General features: G+C 33.3%; 3 protein-coding genes across 5 annotated transcripts; 2 read left to right on the top strand and 1 right to left on the bottom strand.

Annotated features, from left to right (window-relative positions):
- On the bottom strand, positions 723-2,528 carry LOC109328746 (30S ribosomal protein S16-2, chloroplastic/mitochondrial). The gene is made up of 3 exons (XM_019562351.1): positions 2,284-2,528; positions 1,691-1,736; positions 723-1,389 (listed from the first exon to the last, which is right to left on the bottom strand). The coding sequence occupies exons 1-3, from the start codon at positions 2,414-2,416 to the stop codon at positions 1,158-1,160; spliced, it is 411 nt and encodes a 136-aa protein (XP_019417896.1). The 5' UTR covers positions 2,417-2,528; the 3' UTR covers positions 723-1,157.
- On the top strand, positions 3,241-9,766 carry LOC109327348 (DNA repair protein recA homolog 3, mitochondrial-like). 3 transcript variants are annotated; one of them, XM_019560455.1, is made up of 10 exons: positions 3,241-3,349; positions 3,486-3,540; positions 4,024-4,241; positions 4,754-4,808; positions 5,255-5,472; positions 6,173-6,260; positions 6,805-6,977; positions 7,294-7,440; positions 8,281-8,415; positions 9,010-9,766. In XM_019560455.1, exons 1-10 carry the CDS (start codon positions 3,284-3,286, stop codon positions 9,394-9,396), a joined length of 1,542 nt encoding a protein of 513 aa, XP_019416000.1. In that variant the 5' UTR covers positions 3,241-3,283; the 3' UTR covers positions 9,397-9,766. The 3 variants fall into 3 exon arrangements, with proteins under 3 accessions (XP_019416000.1, XP_019416002.1, XP_019416001.1); XM_019560457.1 differs by lacking the exons at positions 4,024-4,241; positions 4,754-4,808; XM_019560456.1 differs by lacking the exons at positions 4,754-4,808; positions 5,255-5,472.
- On the top strand, positions 13,988-14,866 carry LOC109327630 (uncharacterized mitochondrial protein AtMg00810-like). The gene is made up of 2 exons (XM_019560804.1): positions 13,988-14,118; positions 14,230-14,866. The coding sequence occupies exons 1-2, from the start codon at positions 13,988-13,990 to the stop codon at positions 14,864-14,866; spliced, it is 768 nt and encodes a 255-aa protein (XP_019416349.1).

Raw genomic sequence — 17,461 nt, 5'->3', positions numbered from 1 at the left:
ACAACATAAGCTTAGGTTCTTGTATGTTCTTCATCAATCCATATGATATGATTGATTATAGATTCTTCATGATAATATAAAAGATTAGCAGATCTAATAATAACATTGAATCACATGCATAAAGTTGTACTTAGCAGATGACAAATAATAAATCAGTAAATCTCATAAGTAATGAGACTTTGATTTAACAGGGTACCTAATTGGACATGTATGAAGAGTAATAGTGTTAAAGGTGCTGATAACAAAGCCTAAATTAGTTTTGGAATAACTACTCAAAGATAAACAAATAAACAGAAGAAAAGGTTGCAAATCTAGAAACATAGTATTGGAAACACAAATCATACAAGGGACATCACCAGAAGAAACTTAATATGGAGAATAACAAGTTGATACACTTATCTTTATTTCCAACATTTTCATGCTTTATTTCCAACATTCAATTAACATGATATACAACCCCACAAACAAATATAGTCATACACTGAAGGACCATAAATATCAACACTTACACATAGACCACCATAAAATTCACCATAGAAGTCTAGAACTCAGTGACTTAATTCATTATTAAACAATTAAGTGACAAGCATAGTATTCTGACCCATAGTTTAGTTATGGTACATGAGTAAGCAAAATAAGAAATATCAACCTAAGTTATAAAAGCAGATGAATTAAATAATATGCTTTATGAAAGACATCTATGTTGGGGGTGGGTAAAGGAATAAATCAGAAATCAAATGAACCATTTTCCAAGTACCTATATTCTATGCAACTTCCAAACACATAAAAGAGCAGTCCATTGCAAAAGACTCCCACTTGGAGGGGTTTGGGGAGGGTAAATCTACACAACCTTAGCCTCACAAATGGAGAGATTGTTTCTACCAGTGAGTCTGTGATGTCTAGGTCACAAGGTAGCAATTTTACTATTGTGCCGAGACACACCACAGGCTCAAATGGATCAAATTACATGTAATGTTTAACAGGGTAAATATATGATCAGGATGTTACACCCACAATTCCACACAAAAACCCACCTCCAAGCATATGACAATTATTCTCTTCAGTTAAATCATAAGCTGGTTGAAAATGTAGATCTTAGAGATATACCTACAATAAAATGGTCAATGAAACTAGGAAAAGGACATCCTAAACATCATTTAGGGGTTTCCGGTTGTAGTAGTGTCATGTTCACCATCATCTTCCTTTTGGCTTGTACTAGCTGGCTTCTCTTGATTCAGGATGCGTCCAGTTAGCGCATCAACAGGGCGCGTATCACGTGGTCCACCTTTATGTCCCATTGCTACCATTGGTGGTGGGGGCAGTAACCCTGCTCGGAATAGAAGACGCTCCACAGGGTCTGAAGGTTGAGCTCCAACAGAAAGCCAATATCTAAAGAAGGAAAATTAAAATTAATACTACCATAAATATAATAAGAGTTTGTTTGGAATGGAAAAAAATGTAATTAAATTCCAACTTTTCTAATCTTACAATTATCGAAACATGAGATGTTAGTACATTATATCTCATTAAACATAATACCCCTACAAAGGCCTTATGTATGATAGGATAATAATTACTAAGCCACTCTGAGCTTAAAAAACCAAATGAACATTTAGTGCTCTGATTATCACTAACTTACCCCAAATTGCCAACTTAAAGAGATTTTTAAAAAGTAAAGAAAGGGACATACTTGATTCTATCAAAGTTGAGACCCATTCTTTTCTCACCATCTTGACCTGCAAAGTGCAATATATGTTTAAGGTTGTGTTTGGATAAATTATTCTACAATTTCAGAGACTTAAAAAACGTAAGGAAACTAAATTTCTTAAATTCAATTCCACCATTTGCAAAATTATTTTGTTTGCATGATTTCTCCTCTCTACATAAACACAACGATTTCATGACCATATCGTCCTACCCATAAAACTTTCAGAACAGATATCATCACAAAATTTATCTCAAGTAACCTTTGCTCAATGGAAGCTAGTCCATTCCGTAGAGGAAGGAGCTTAATGCTTTGTCAATGAACACGATTTATGATATATCATTATGGCATCGTTCAATCCATGTAACCAACCCCACCTAGTGGGATAAAGGCTTGGTTTTTCTTGTAACCTTTACTCAAACTACAAAACACACATAAAACCATATTTCTATCAGACATTTTCACAAACACACAACATGCAATAGCAGAATCTCAAAAAAACGACACCATTCTAAAAAATCCTACAAAATCCTACAAATGAAAGGAAAATGAAAGGAAAATGAAAGAATTAAGGGAACCTGGTAAGGGATTATAGTAACCAAGAAGTTCAAGGTGTTTTCCATCTCTTGGGGATCTGCTATCAGCAGCCATGACTCTATAAAATGGTTTGTTTTTACAACCAAATCGAGATAATCGAAGCCTTACAACCATTTTCTCAATCTCAAAAACTCTCAAACCTTTTCTTCTTCTAATTCTTCTTCACCACAACAATGATCAACACTATCGCTCCCACTAGGGTTCTTTCAACTTATTTTTTTGTCAACAAAAATGCTGTGAAATTTTCATGGGCTGACCCGGCCCAATAGTAATATTTTCCTGAATCATTGGAAATTGAAAATGGAGGGAATGCAAACGAACTACTCAAAACCCTAAAAAATTAATAATTATTCAAATATAATCATTTGTATTAATATTTGAAAATTAAATTATTTATTCTAAATCTTCTCAATTTTAGGTCTTACTAAATGTATCATATAAAGTTAAAAATTAGATTTACTTTATCATATTCCAATTTTTAAAAGAGCAAGTCATCTAAAATCTTTTTAAATATATTTGTTTTGAAATTCTTATTTTATGAGAAATTGACTAATTCTTTTTGAGATGCATAATTGTCCATCATAATAAATGATCGTTCACACAATCACACATTTTTAATTCATCTTGGTTCTAGTGAGATTTGTAAAATGTATATATAAAGTTAACATTTCGATTTCTATGACACCCTCATAATAATGGTTACACAATTCTTGTCCGACAAGTTAAGTCACTGTATGAGCCATCAGCTGTGATTAGTTAGAAAAAATATTAATTATTAATTTTTTAACTTAAATAATTTTTTTCAATCGATCACAATGTTTACTAGTGGTCGTACATCCACTGACATAATTTGTGTGCTCCCCCAATACTATACCATTTTATTTGAAACAAATTGGTAAACTAAAAAAATAAAATAAAATTAGATTTTGGACTTTTGAGTGTAAAATAAAAAGGTGGGAAGAAGTAGTAGTGGCTGCTTCAATGGCGAGTCTGCTTCGCAACGCTTTTCTTTTGAAACGTTCTGTCTCGCAACCTCAACTTCCTACGGTGATGCCTCAAATGCTTTTTTCTTCTTCTTTTATATCTTTATATTTATTAACCTTCTTCTCTTATTTACCCTCAAATTTTGTTACATTCTTCTACTTTCTGCACATTTTTACCATGCTGCTTTTCTCACTTGCAGGGTTTCAACCGACAAATATTGGGAACCTTTCAAAATTTCAACTTTTCAACTAGAGGTTTTTCAAAAAACTTTTTTGTTTATTCTTTTCATTACCATCTTTATGAAACTGTCATGGGAAAATCTAAAACATTTTCATTGTGGAGAAAGCTTATATGGTGTTGGTAAAAAGCTCTTTATAGCTTATACCAGTAATATGTTTTGATTCTTGTTAATTTAGGTGATAATTTTTGGGTTATAGTATTTGTTGAGTCTTTTGGATTTTTATGTTACTTTAAAACAAATGCATTGTTAACTTAATAATTGTTATCAATCCCTAATCTTATTGTGATAACTTTCCTAGTCAATTATATCCCTTAGGCCTTAATATTGGTTGTCATTTGCAAATATTGTCAATGGGTAAATGATTTTGCAGCTAAAGTTTTTACCGGGATGTAATGATGATCGATGAGTTAACATTAGACTCGGCCCATTTGGGTTCTTTCTAAGAGTATTGTGCTGATTTTAAGTTGGTGGTATTTTTATTTTTGTATGCCTGAAGGCAGAAAGCGGTCTAAACCCAGCGAAAGTGATTTGAAGGAAGAGAACATGTCTAAGAAAGTTTTTGCCCTACAACGAGCCATGGATCATATCAATTCTGCATTTGGAAAGGGATCTATCACGTGGCTTGGACGTTCTGTCACACAGAAGAATGTACATGTGATGTCAACTGGTTCTTTTGCTGTTAATGCACCACTAGGAATCGGTGGCCTCCCAAAGGTATTCTTAGGTTCTGGCATGGAGATCCTTTTCTGTTGTTGTACCTGAATGAATGTTAATTCTTTTTTATATACTAAATACGTTGTTGAGTAGAACATTTTTTCTTGTGGCCAATTTGTTAGTGTTCGCTCCACGCCACGGTTCTTTGACATATTTGCTTTTGGCAAGTTTGTGAATATACACTTACAATTTTATCTGGTCTATTGAAAAAATTAGTATCTGTTTCCGTATAATATAGCCATATCACTTGTTAACCTTTATAACCAATTGTTTCTGCTTGGCAGTGACAGTTTACTCGGTCAAAAGTTGTCCTGGTTAATAAGACTTCAATTGCATTTAGGAGAACGAAATATAATTCTATATCACTCTTGTAAAATAAAAGTGAACCCTTTAGTATCTTAAAAAGTACTAATAGTCCTTAGATTACATGATTGCTTACCTTGAAAAGAAGATTGAAGAAATGTTTATCAAATATATGATAATAGATAACTTTTGCTTGCTCTCATTTGCAGGGCTTCAAACAAGGAACATCGGGCATTTCTCAAAAGTTGAGCTTTTCAACTAAAGGTTTTTCAAACTTTTTTTTAACCCTTGCTTTCTAACTACCCTCTTTACGAACCTGATCACGGTCGAAAAATATAATAATTTGTAAGCATTGACTTTTTATTGCAGTGAATCCTAATGTGCATTTAGTGAATGGCAGATTGAGCCGTTTGAAAATTGGCTAAGGATTTATTCCGTTTTGGTCTGACATAAATACCTTAATTGTAAAATAGGGATTCTGATGAAACCTGAAAGCCTTAGTGCCTATTCAGTTTGAACCTAACATGAAAAATGAACTTTATATGTTGCATGAGTTTTCTGCATCTGAGTTATAGTAAGCACAAATACAGCATTAGGAGGTGCTGTTTTTTCTTCCTGCAAGATTTATCTCCTTCTCCCATCCGAGTTTCCCCCCGTAGAGTTTGTGCTTATTTTAATTTGATGATAATTTTGTTTTTATACACCTGAAGGTAGAAGGCGGTCTAAATCAGATGGAAGTGATTCTTGTGAAGAGAACATGTCTAAGAAGGATTTGGCCCTACAACAAGCCATGGATCAGATCACTTCTACATTCGGAAAGGGATCTATCATGTGGCTTGGACGTACTGTTTCACCAAAAAATATACCTGTGGTGTCAACTGGCTCTTTTGCTCTTGATATAGCACTAGGAGTCGGTGGCCTTCCGAAGGTACTCACTCTTAGTTCCTTGCATGGAGAAGATTAATTTTCAGTTGTACCTGAACAAATGTTGAACATGTTTTTTAATATACTGACTTGTTGAAGACAAAGCTTTTCATGAGGCTCAATTTGTTAGTTTTCCCTCCACATTTCTTTTGCATAGTTCCTTTTGACAAGTATATAAACTTACAATTTCATTTGATCTGTTCATTGTATTTTTCAGTATTATACGGCCATTGTAAAATGGAAATGATCCATTAATAATAAAAAAGTTATACTAGTCTCTATATGATATCATTGGGGCATGGTTGAGAAGGAGATTGATGAAATGTTTATCAATTATCATCTTAAACAGTGATTCAAGCACAGCTTTAAAAGTCAAGATATGAGTTTATAGTTGTCTTGTATTCAATTGTATTGGAAATGAATAATTTTAAATTATAGCATGTTGATTATGAATTGAACTTATTTCATTTTTTTACTAGTATTATTTTATGGTTTTCGATTTTATTTGACTTGAATATTTGAAGATGCATATCTATTCTTTAGTCCCGGCTATCCTAGGATTAAAATTCTAGCTCCGCCCTTGTCCACAATCATAATTTGGGATATATATACTATATAATGGGAAAAACAAGGGGATATCTTTTGTTTAATTAAACGATACACAATAGGTATATGCTGATTATTTGTAACTACGATTTCTGTAGGGACGTGTTGTGGAAATATTTGGACCAGAGGCTTCTGGGAAAACAACTCTTGCTTTACATGTGATTGCAGAGGCGCAAAAATCAGGAGGTTATCGTTATATCTTTGCATGCTACTTTTGTAGTGATAGTTGTAATGTCTATTTTGTTTCTTTGTTGGATTTAGACATAGTAGCACGATCGCTTTTCCTTTTTGTGTATATGACAATGGTAGTAATGTGACAGCTGTTGTTATGGCAGTCACAATTGCTATAAATCTCTAATATTTTCCCCTTTCTCTTTATGTACTTCTTTATTTCGATTTTGGTTTTTCTCTTGACAAATATTATTTGGAAGTCAATATTTGGTATTTTAACTCTATACAAGGTTCTCATTATATCAATCCCCGCTTCAATACTATGCCAAAAATTTGTATGTTCTTCAATAATTCTAGTTGTATGAATGAGGTTTTTGTCACCCTCCACTTTTTTTATTCTATTAATCGAGAACAAAGAATTTGTATGTATTATTTAAATTTCACAGTAATTATCTCTGAGGGCATGTTAATTTTTTGGCCGATGTTCTACCGTTTCCATTTGTTTAATAATTATAACAAGGATGGTTTATGCAGACAATAATTTGTTTGTATCATGCAGGCTATTGTGCCTTTGTTGATGCCGAGCATGCACTTGATAAGGCACTTGCAGAGTCTATTGGAGTAAATACTGAAAACTTGTTACTCTCACAACCAGATTGTGGTGAACAAGCACTTAGTCTTGTGGATACCTTAATCCGTAGTGGTTCACTTGATGTAATTGTTGTTGACAGCGTAAGTATATACGACAAAAATAATTCTTATCTAACTAATACTTTTGATGAGGCCTATCAGCCATCACGTAGAGATATTTGCTGCAAATAATTGGCCCCCTGAAATATATGATGTGAATATGTTTCTGCACTTGACACATTTTAGGAAACATAGGACCGAATTTTAGAAATTCTTAAAAAAACTGTGCCTTTTTATTTTTTTTTACTTTATAAGGCTTGGAATCTTCAGTTATTTTATTGCTATCTTCTTTCACTGGATTGATTTTCATATAAGTTTTGATTGAACGACTATCATTTTGTCATGTTTTCACGTATAGGTGGCTGCTCTTGTTCCTAAAGGTGAGCTTGATGGTGAGATGGGTGATGCTCACATGGCAATGCAAGCTAGGTTGATGAGCCAGGCGCTTAGGAAGTTGTGTCACTCCTTGTCACTTTCACAGTGTGTATTGATTTTTATAAACCAGGTGATTGCTATGGCTAATAATTTCAATGTCATCAATTTTCCTATAGTGAAATTGTGAATATTAATATATTATAGTTTATTTTAACTCGAGCAATTTAGCATGTATAGAAAACTTATGTTTGGTTAGTCCAATGTTTACTAATTTCTCTTAGTCTATGACTTTTTTCTTGACTTTCTACTAAGCCACAGTTGTTAATGGTGGCTGAGCTTGGTTAGTCGACTTTTAGGTTCATAGTGATGATTGATGAGTTTGTGTGTAATTTGTATGTTTTATAACTTTTCTTAGTTTATTGTGTTGATAATAAACTTTGGTTTCCTCTCTATTCGGATAATGACATAAATGGTGCATATGACAACCTAAAAGATCCAGTTATTTTGACTCAACTACATGAGTCCGTATTTTCTTTTGCACCACCCTTTTTCATTTGCTAATGCCACTGAATGATTTTGTGGAAATTAACAAATGCAAGTTTCGTTGTTGGTAAGTTCTAAACTAAGAAGATGGAAAGTGTGTTGGATATTCTGTTGCTTTCTTGATTATCTGAATTGATTGAATGTGATACTGATCTATTGGCACTGATGTATCGGTGTTCCGGTTATAACCAATTCCTAAACTTGTGGCATCTTGGCGTTGTTCTGCCAGACCAAAATGATTTCACGTGGTTGAGATAGTTGCTCGATCTTAAGAAATATTATTGACATGAATGCTATTTTCTTTTATTCTTGCTTATATATCATGTAAGAATATAAAGATATTCTCTTTCTGGCACAAGTAATTTTGTTCAAATTGCTAGAATGAAGTGTATCTTTTAATTATGGGTACTCTTTGTATTTTCTTCAGGTGAGGTCAAAGCTTTCGACTTTCGGGGGATTTGGTGGGCCTACTGAAGTTACCTGTGGTGGTAATGCATTGAAATTTTATGCGTCCGTGCGGCTAAATATTAAAAGAATAGGGCTTATCAAGAAAGGTGAAGAGGTACAAATCATCCATTATTTTTTTGTTCTTCTCTTGCTTCCTGCTATAGTATTGCCTATGGTTTCAAATAAGCATAATAAGTAATATTTTGGACTAATGTGGATGTCAATCTTTTGAACTTAGTGATATCATCTCATTGTAACTAGACATGGGATTTAGCAATAGAATCATTTTAATTGTCTCTCTGCTTGTGGGGGTAAGATTGCGGATATCTACCTGCCCAGACCATACTAAGTAAGAGCCTCGTGCATTGTGCCACCTTTTTTTATTCTCATCGGAAGAGAAAGATTCATCTTTTTTTTTTCTGGTACAAGAGAGAGCCATTGGATTTATTTATACAAATCTTGTGAATTCTTAGGGAAGGGCTATTCCTAAAATACTATGTCATTACCTTGGAATATGGTTCTTTTCTTATACTCACCCTTAGAAGCTACCCCTATTCAACAAGCTATCTTGGAATATGGTTCTTTTCTCGTGTGTTTCGTATATTATATGTGATCTCTGCAAGTGCACGATCTTCTTCAGATTGTTTTTAATGCATTAATCCGATTTCTGGTATGAATAGTATTTTCTTTATGTCATTTTCGTTTGCAGACTTTAGGAAGCCAGGTTCAAGTCAAGGTTGTGAAGAACAAGCTTGCCCCTCCATTTAAAATTGCACAGTTTGAGCTTGAGTTTGGCAAGGGTATCTCTAGAGACGCGGAGATTATAGAGTTGAGCTTAAAACACAAGCTCATCTCAAAACACGGTTCGTTTTATCATTATAATGGCCAGAATTTTCATGGTAAGGATGCTCTTAAGAAGTTCCTCGCTCAAGGCGACGGTGCACAAGTATTAACAGTAAAACTCAGGGAGAAGCTTCTTAGTTCTGAGACAGAATTGGTGCCAGAGGCACAGGTGCTGTCGACCGCAGATGTGACCGAAGAAATGGTATCATTTGACTCTACAGACGAAGAAGCAGCCGCTGCGGTTGAAGCATGATTTAGCAAATGACCACAAAGTATGACACACTCTATTTCCCCCGGTTTTACGAGGTTTCTTCAAATTTTGATATTTTAATTACGTAGATCGATGAATTGGCCACGAAAGGAGCATTCATGGAATACTTCTGCTTTGGAATGAAACATTCGACCTTGTGGCTACCTGGCTCAATATCTTTGTAAATCGAATTTTTTTGGGTCATTTTATGTAGGCCATGAGTCATATGGCACATGTAGGTTGAGGCTAGGGGAATGACTAAGTGGTTTAGGAATCAAGGGTGGTGAAGGGTTAAGATACCCTATTAATTCAAAGGATTTTAATCTACATTTTTGTATAATGGTATTGGTGCATGTGTATCTCACCTCATATTTGTGGTGTTCCTGGTGTTTGATTAATTGCTAACCAAAATATTAGTATAATTCACCCATTTCAACCTCTTCTGATATTTTTATCTACATCTATTTTGTGTATATATATATTATTTATAATGAAAATATTTCAATATGGAAATAATTGAAATTATTTTTATAATTTATATATCTATATTTGTCCTTCACTTGACAATAAACAATAGACATGTATTCTAAATACATTAAAATTTTAATATATAGAGTTAAAATGTATGTATTGACAATGTGAGGTTTTTACAATATTATTATATCATTTTGACCATTTTATTAGTCTAGTGACACCTAAGTAGAACTGGATCAATGGTTCCTCTTGAATAATTCCATATTATCTATTCTTCTATATTATATATAAAGATAAAATTTGATGTAATTGTCACTATAGATTAATTTTCAATTCACCATTTTGCCCTTAATATTTTTAAATTTAAAAAAATAAAATCTCATAGTCCTAAGTAACGACCATTAACACAATAACTATTTATTTCAACTTAAATTGAACATCTATACTAATAGATAAAGGGAAAACATAAAATAACTACACATTGAGTAATTTATGTTTTCCTATTTTTCCCTTTATAAATTCTAATTTTATGTTTATATAAATTATGACTAAGTCAATGTAGATTAATATCTTTATTTAAAGATGATAAAACAGCCACATAATTCCCTTGATCAAAGTCAATTCAAGTCAAAACTGTGATTTGCCACTTCTTTCTATTTTTAGAATTCTTTTTCTGGTTTTTCTGTTTTTCCTCTTTGGGAAAGTCTGTTTTTTCTGTTCAGTTTTGGTGCCAATTAGTTAGAGTAGTGATTGGCTTTACTTTTGCTATAAATTCATCTGTAATTCATCTGGTTAATTCATTCAATAATATAGAGTTCAAGATGTATTTTTTCACATTCATCTTGCCTTCTTTTTCATTGTTCTCTTTGATCTTATGTCTTGATGATGAAGATCATTGCCTTCATCTTCATTCACTGTGTTTGATGCTTATATCTCTTTCATGGATGCCATCAATTTAAGATGGTATCAGAGCTTTAGAAAGTAAAGCTCTGCTGCGCAAATCCCTCTTCTTCATTGTATGCCTTTTTCTTCAATCTTTCGTTGCTTCTGTTTTTCCTTCTTCTTCCTATCAACTTTCTTCAAGTCTTCTTGCCATGACCATGAATCCTATGAATGACCCTTCTAGCCCCTTTTATATGCATCCCAATGAAAACATAGGGATAATGTTGGTTTCAGTTCCTTTAACTGGAAAGAATTACCACAACTGGTCGAAAGCCATGTCAATGGCTTTGAAAACCAAAAACAAACTGCAATTTATTGATGGTACCTTACCCAAGCCTTCACCTGACCAACCTTTATTCCCAATTTGGGATAGATGTAACACCCTTGTCCTGTCCTGGATAAACCAAACCTTAGATCCCTCTATAGCCCCTTCTGTTCTCTGGTTGGAAACAGCTTATGAGGTCTGGAATGACCTCAAAGAAAGATATTATCAAGGTGATGAATTTCAAATTTGTGAGTTGCAAGAAGAATTGTATGGCATGCGACAGGGAAATCTTTCTATCGATGCATACTATACCCAATTAAAGAATCTATGGCAAGAACTTGACAATTTTAGACCCATACCATCTTGCCTATGTGAGATCAACTGCCACTGCCACCTGATTCCCATTATCAAATCCTATAGGGAGAATGACTATGTCATTAGATTCTTGAAAGGTTTAAATGAACAATATTCAGCCGTGAGATCTCAGATCATGCTTATGCAACCATTACCCAACATAAATAAAGTCTTTTCTCTCTTGATGCAACAAGAAAGACAAATGAATCTACCTTTTGAAGATCCAAGAATTCTTGCCAACAACTCAGATGAATCATATGGAAGAGGCAGAGTGAGAGGAAAAGGATACACAAATGGTCCTTCTGGTTTTACTGGTAGAGGAAGAGGATACGCTGGAAGAGGCAACAATAACAAAATTTGCACCTTTTGCAATAGAAGTGGTCACACCATTGATGTGTGTTATCGAAAACATGGTTTTCCCCCAAGCTTTAAGCTCAATAGCAATGGCAATATAAACAATGTCACTAGTCTTGAACAAAGCATTGATGCTGATCAGAAAGTCACTGATAAGGACCAGAAAGAAGAAGGGATCAAAACTTCTATGCCTTTCACATTGGATCAACAATAGGCTATCATATCCATGATGAAGCAACACAATAATCAACCCTCTCACATAACCAATCAGATGAGTTCTAATCCTTCAGGTAAGTCCTTCTGTTTTCAGTTCTTAAGATCGAGGGATTGGATCCTAGAAACTGGTGCCACAGATCATGTGTGCTACACTTTGTCTCAATTCCAATCCTTCAATCACATCCAACCTATAACTGTTAAACTACCTGATGGGAGTGAAGTTATCACTTCTATTTCAGGAAGTGTTTTATTCTCCAATCATCTTTACCTATCCAATGTTCTCTACATTCCCAAATTTAGTTTCAATATCATATCCATATCTAAACTAACATCTGCTCTTGATTGCAAGTTAGTTTTCTCAAAATTGAGATGTTTGATTCAGGATCAGAATACATTGAAGATGATTGGTGTAGCTGAAAACAGGAAGGGATTATATGCTCTAACTAACACTAGCTTACCTATTAATTCTGCTGCTTATGTCAATAGCCTTGATTCTTGTAATAACAATGTTTGGCATAGAAGACTAGGTCACTTATCTCATGCAAAATTGATAGTCATGAACAAACAATTCCCTTTTATTCAATCTAGAATCAATATTGACCCTTGTGATGCATGTTATTTTGGAAAACAGAAAAGATTGCCTTTTCAATTAGTGCCTTTGAATCTTCTAATATTTTTGATCTCATTCATGTTGATATATGGGCCCCCCTCTCTGTTCCATCCATATTGGGGCATAGATATTTCTTGACTATAGTGGATGATAAGTCTAGACATACATGGATTTACCTAATGAAACTTAAATCTGAATCCTCATTTCTGCTGAAATGCTTTGTCAATTTTGTTAAAACTCAATTTGATGCTGTCATTAAATGTATAAGAACTGATAATGGCCTTGAATTTAAGCTTAATGATTTCTATTCTTTGAAGGGTATCTTGCATCAAACCACATGTGTTGAAACTCCTCAACAAAATGGTATAGTTGAGAGAAAGCATTAACACATACTAGGAATAGCAAGATCAATATTGTTTCAATCCTCTCTCCCTAAATGCTTTTGGAATTATGCAGTAAGTCATGTTGTTTTTCTCATAAATAGGCAGCCTAGTCCTTACTTGTTAAATAAGTCACCTTATCAAATCTTGTTTAAACATGATCCTAATCTCATGACCCTTAGAGTTTTTGGCTGCTTATGCTTTGCATCTACATTAGTTAATCATAGGAAGAAATTGAATCCTAGATCTAGGAAATGTGTGTTCCTTGGTTTTAAAAATGGGACAAAGGGATATGTTGTTTATGATTTAAATTCTAGAGAGACTTTTATATCTAGAAATGTGATTTTTCATGAGCAATCTTTTCCTTTTCACAACAATGATGGTGATATTGCTGACATGAAGAAAGATGAGTATTCTTTGCCTACCTCTTCTTTCACATCTAATGACAATTTTCTAGATTTTTCTTATTCTTTACAATCTGTTGAAGAGAATCCTGTTCAGGAAATTATGATTGATCAGGATGTTAATAATGAAGTTCCTCACCCTGAAGAAAACATCTCAAATCCCAGAAGATCTACAAGAATGAGAGGTCCCCCTGCACACCTCCAAGACTATCACTACCTCCTCTCTCTGGCTCCTACATCTAAAACCAAATATCCTTTAAGTACCTATATGTCCTATGACAAACTATCAGCCAAATATAAGCATTTCATTCTCAACCTAAACTCCCTTATTGAGCCATCTTCTTATGCAGATGCTATGCAACATGATCATTGGAAGGAGGCCATAAACAATGAACTAAAGGCCTTGAATGCAAACAAGACCTAGATACTTACTGAATTACCTGATGATAAGAGAGCTATAGGTTGTAAATGGATATTTAAAATCAAGCATAAAGCTGATGGAACTATAGATAGATATAAGGCGAGGTTAGTTGCAAATGGATATACTCAAACTGCAGGGCTTGACTATTTTGAGACCTTTAGTCCAGTCATTAAAATGACTACTGTTAGAGTCTTGTTAGCTCTTGCTTCCATTCATAATTGGCATATCCACCAGACGGATGTCAACACAACATTTTTACATGGAGATATGTTGGAGGAAGTGTACATGAAATTGCGTCCTGGCTTGTCCATACAAAGCAATTCTTTGGTTTGAAAATTACAGAAATCTTTGTATGGCTTAAAGCAAGCAAGCAGGCAATGGAATGCCAAACTCACTGCTGTCTTAACTCAATACAGGTATACTCAATCCAAGGCTGATTACTATTTATTTACCAAGTCTAATTTCAATAGCTTTACCACTATTCTAGTATATGTTGATGACTTGCTTATTGCAGGCAATGATATGAAAGAAATTGATCAACTCAAGTCCCTCATTAACAAGGAGTTCAACATAAAAGATCTTGGAGAGCTCAAATACTTCCTTGGTATGGAAGTTGCAAGATCAAAAGCTGGAATGAACCTATGTCAAAGAAAGTATGCCCTGGACCTCCTTCATGATACAGGACTGCTTGGTGCTAAACCTTCTACAACACCCATGGACTCTGTAGTAAAGCTCTATAGTCAATCTGGTACCCAACTTAGTGATGCCTCGAAATATAGAAGATTGGTTGGGAGGCTGATATATTTGACCCATACTAGGCCCGATATAGCCTACTCTGTGGGTCACTTAAGTCAATTCCTTGCCAAACCTACTAATACTCACTACGAAGCAGCCTTAAGAGTAGTCAGATACCTCAAGAATGCCCCTGGTAAAGGTCTCCTATTCCCATCTCAGAATGATACTTTTCTGGTTTTAGTGACTCTAACTGGGGTTCCTGCATTGACACAAGAAGATCCATCATTGAGTTTTGCTTCTTCATTGGAAAGTCTTTAATCTCCTGGAAAAGCAAGAGATAGAGAACCGTTTCTAGGTCCTCTGCAGATGCAGAATATCGTGCCTTGGCCATGGCAGGTTGTGAGGCAAGGTGGTTGAGTTTCCTTCTCCCTGATTTGCAAGTCACTAATGTCACCCCTATCATGATCTATTGTGATAATCAATCTGCTCTTCATATTGCTGCCAATCCCGTGTTTCATGAAAGAACTAAACACATAGAGATTGATTGTCACTCCATTAGAGAAAGAATCCAAGAAGACGTGGTCCATCTTCTACCTATTTCCACTACTAATCAACTTGCAGATTGTTTAACCAAGGCTCTTCCTAATGTCCCCTTTCATTCTCTAACATCCAAGCTTGGAATGTCCAACATTCACATTCCAGCTTGTGGGGGGATGATAAAACAGCCACATAATTCCCTTGATCAAAGTCAATTCAAGTCAAAACTGTGATTTGCCACTTCTTTCTATTTTTAGAATTCTTTTTCTGGTTTTTCTGTTTTTCCTCTTTGGGAAAGTCTGTTTTTTCTGTTCAGTTTTGGTGCCAATTAGTTAGAGTAGTGATTGGCTTTACTTTTGCTATAAATTCATCTGTAATTCATCTGGTTAATTCATTCAATAATATAGAGTTCAAGATGTATTTTTTCACATTCATCTTGCCTTCTTTTTCATTGTTCTCTTTGATCTTATGTCTTGATGATGAAGATCATTGCCTTCATCTTCATTCATTGTGTTTGATGCGTATATCTCTTTCATGGATGCCATCAATTTAAGAAAAGATACAGAGCAATTCTTAAACCTCTCTCCCATTCCCACTTCCCATATTAATTGCTTTTTTTTCCATTTTGAAGATAATGTGCATCAAACAGTTTTTCTCTTCATTTATTTGGTAGCGTGGATTCGACTCCATTTTTATTCTCCCGTCTCTTCTTCCAACCTTTAGGTATGTCTCTTTTCTTTCCCTTTTACATATTTTACCTCTCCCCTTTTTATTATATGAATAGTATTATACATTTGGTTGCCTCTGAAGGGTTAAATTTTATAATTTGAAAGAAAATGTTTGAATTAAAATGTCATATACAGAAGATGAGTAAAAAAATGTCATACATTGAGTTGTTATAAGAATAGTAACGGCATACTATTTATAATTTGAATAAAAAAAATGTAAGAATTATCTGAATGAAAATCTTTGAATTGTTAAAGGAAAGAAAAAGTTAGAAGGCAATAAGAAAAACATACTCTTAACATGCTAGTTATAATAAATATAAAAGATTTATAACATAAGATTGTGAGTCAGAATAGTAGTTAGATATTGTATATGTGGTTAGAATTTGTACATATGTCTATATAAAGTAAGAAATTGTTGTGGCTACGTTTTATTACGTTCCTATATAATAATAAAATTAGGTACAAATGTTATTAAAAACAAAGAAACCAAATTATTGAATGACTTTGAATATGTTGGGTGAAAAGGACAGTCAAAACCGTCGTCTCTAAAATCATTGCTAATTTTCCACAAAGAAAATTCATTGACTGTAATGGAATTCAAATTATAATAAGAAAGTTATATGTAGTGACTAATCATTTTGACCATATTTTGAATATCTATCACTCTTTTCCATGGTCCTTGTATAAAACTATAGTCAATATCGACTACACAAATTAATTCAACATTATAAATTGTATGAAAGTTGAAAAGTCTGAAATGAAAAAACTAATGACTAATAAATCTATTAATTAACTAATTGATAAATGTAAATAATTTAAAAACTTTAGCTTATTAAACACAATGCATAGCTTCGGTCCCAACAAAGCTAAAAACATTGTTCGAGTTCAAAATAAGTATGAAGATCAAAATTTATTTAAATCTTAATTATGTAAACATTATCTTCTATCTAAATTTTTCTAATAAACATTGATATGTAATATTTCCGTGAAACTATATTTAGAAAATGACAACCAAATAATATAAAATAAACTGATAAAAATGTATTGGAAAGTTAATTGACATAGATCTATTAAAATCAACCATTTAATATGTACATCTATATCTATATCTATACTATATATAAAGCCAAAACATGGTGTAACCACCACCATGGCATAATTTCTATATTCCTAATTTGCCCTTCAAAATTTTAATTTAAAAAAACCATATAATCCTATATAACCACCTCAAATATATTAACTATAAGTTGCATATCTATATTACTAATAAAGGAAAAACATAACCTAATTTTCATGAAGTTATTTTGGGTTTTCCTATTTCATATTTTATAACTTCTAATTTTATTGTATAAGTTATACTTTCATCTTTATATATACTTATACTACTAAACATTTATTTCATATTTTATAACTTTTAATTTCATTTTTATAACTTCTAATTTCATCTTTATATATACCTATATTAATAAACATTTATTTCATATTTTATAACTTCTAATTTTATCTTTACTAGCGTGTTGACAGGCACTACCGTGCCCGTGCCTGTCAACCCGCTTTCCTATTGTTTGTAATGTGTATGTATTCTACATATTAAGTTGTATTATATATTGTAATTTGCAGTTGAATATATATTCGTTTAAGGTAATTG

The sequence above is a fragment of the Lupinus angustifolius genome, chromosome LG15 (genome assembly GCF_001865875.1).
Source record: "Lupinus angustifolius cultivar Tanjil chromosome LG15, LupAngTanjil_v1.0, whole genome shotgun sequence".
NCBI classification, from domain to species: domain Eukaryota; kingdom Viridiplantae; phylum Streptophyta; class Magnoliopsida; order Fabales; family Fabaceae; genus Lupinus; species Lupinus angustifolius.
This window is presented reverse-complemented; position numbering and strand designations above follow the sequence as displayed.

What these genes read in the sequence shown, in the direction of transcription:
- LOC109327630 (XM_019560804.1), top strand. Translation starts at nt 13,988, where the DNA reads ATGACTACTGTTAGAGTCTTGTTAGCTCTTGCTTCCATTCATAATTGG. An exon ending in ATGAAATTGCGTCCTGGCTT is followed by an intron (nt 14,119 to 14,229) that starts GTCCATACAAAG and finishes AACTCAATACAG; the next exon opens with GTATACTCAATCCAAGGCTG.
- LOC109328746 (XM_019562351.1), bottom strand. Translation starts at nt 2,416, where the DNA reads ATGGTTGTAAGGCTTCGATTATCTCGATTTGGTTGTAAAAACAAACCA. An exon ending in TTACTATAATCCCTTACCAG is followed by an intron (nt 1,737 to 2,283) that starts GTTCCCTTAATT and finishes TGCACTTTGCAG; the next exon opens with GTCAAGATGGTGAGAAAAGA. An exon ending in CTCAACTTTGATAGAATCAA is followed by an intron (nt 1,390 to 1,690) that starts GTATGTCCCTTT and finishes TTCCTTCTTTAG; the next exon opens with ATATTGGCTTTCTGTTGGAG.
- LOC109327348 (XM_019560455.1), top strand. Translation starts at nt 3,284, where the DNA reads ATGGCGAGTCTGCTTCGCAACGCTTTTCTTTTGAAACGTTCTGTCTCG. An exon ending in GAATCGGTGGCCTCCCAAAG is followed by an intron (nt 4,242 to 4,753) that starts GTATTCTTAGGT and finishes TCTCATTTGCAG; the next exon opens with GGCTTCAAACAAGGAACATC. An exon ending in AGAGGCGCAAAAATCAGGAG is followed by an intron (nt 6,261 to 6,804) that starts GTTATCGTTATA and finishes TGTATCATGCAG; the next exon opens with GCTATTGTGCCTTTGTTGAT.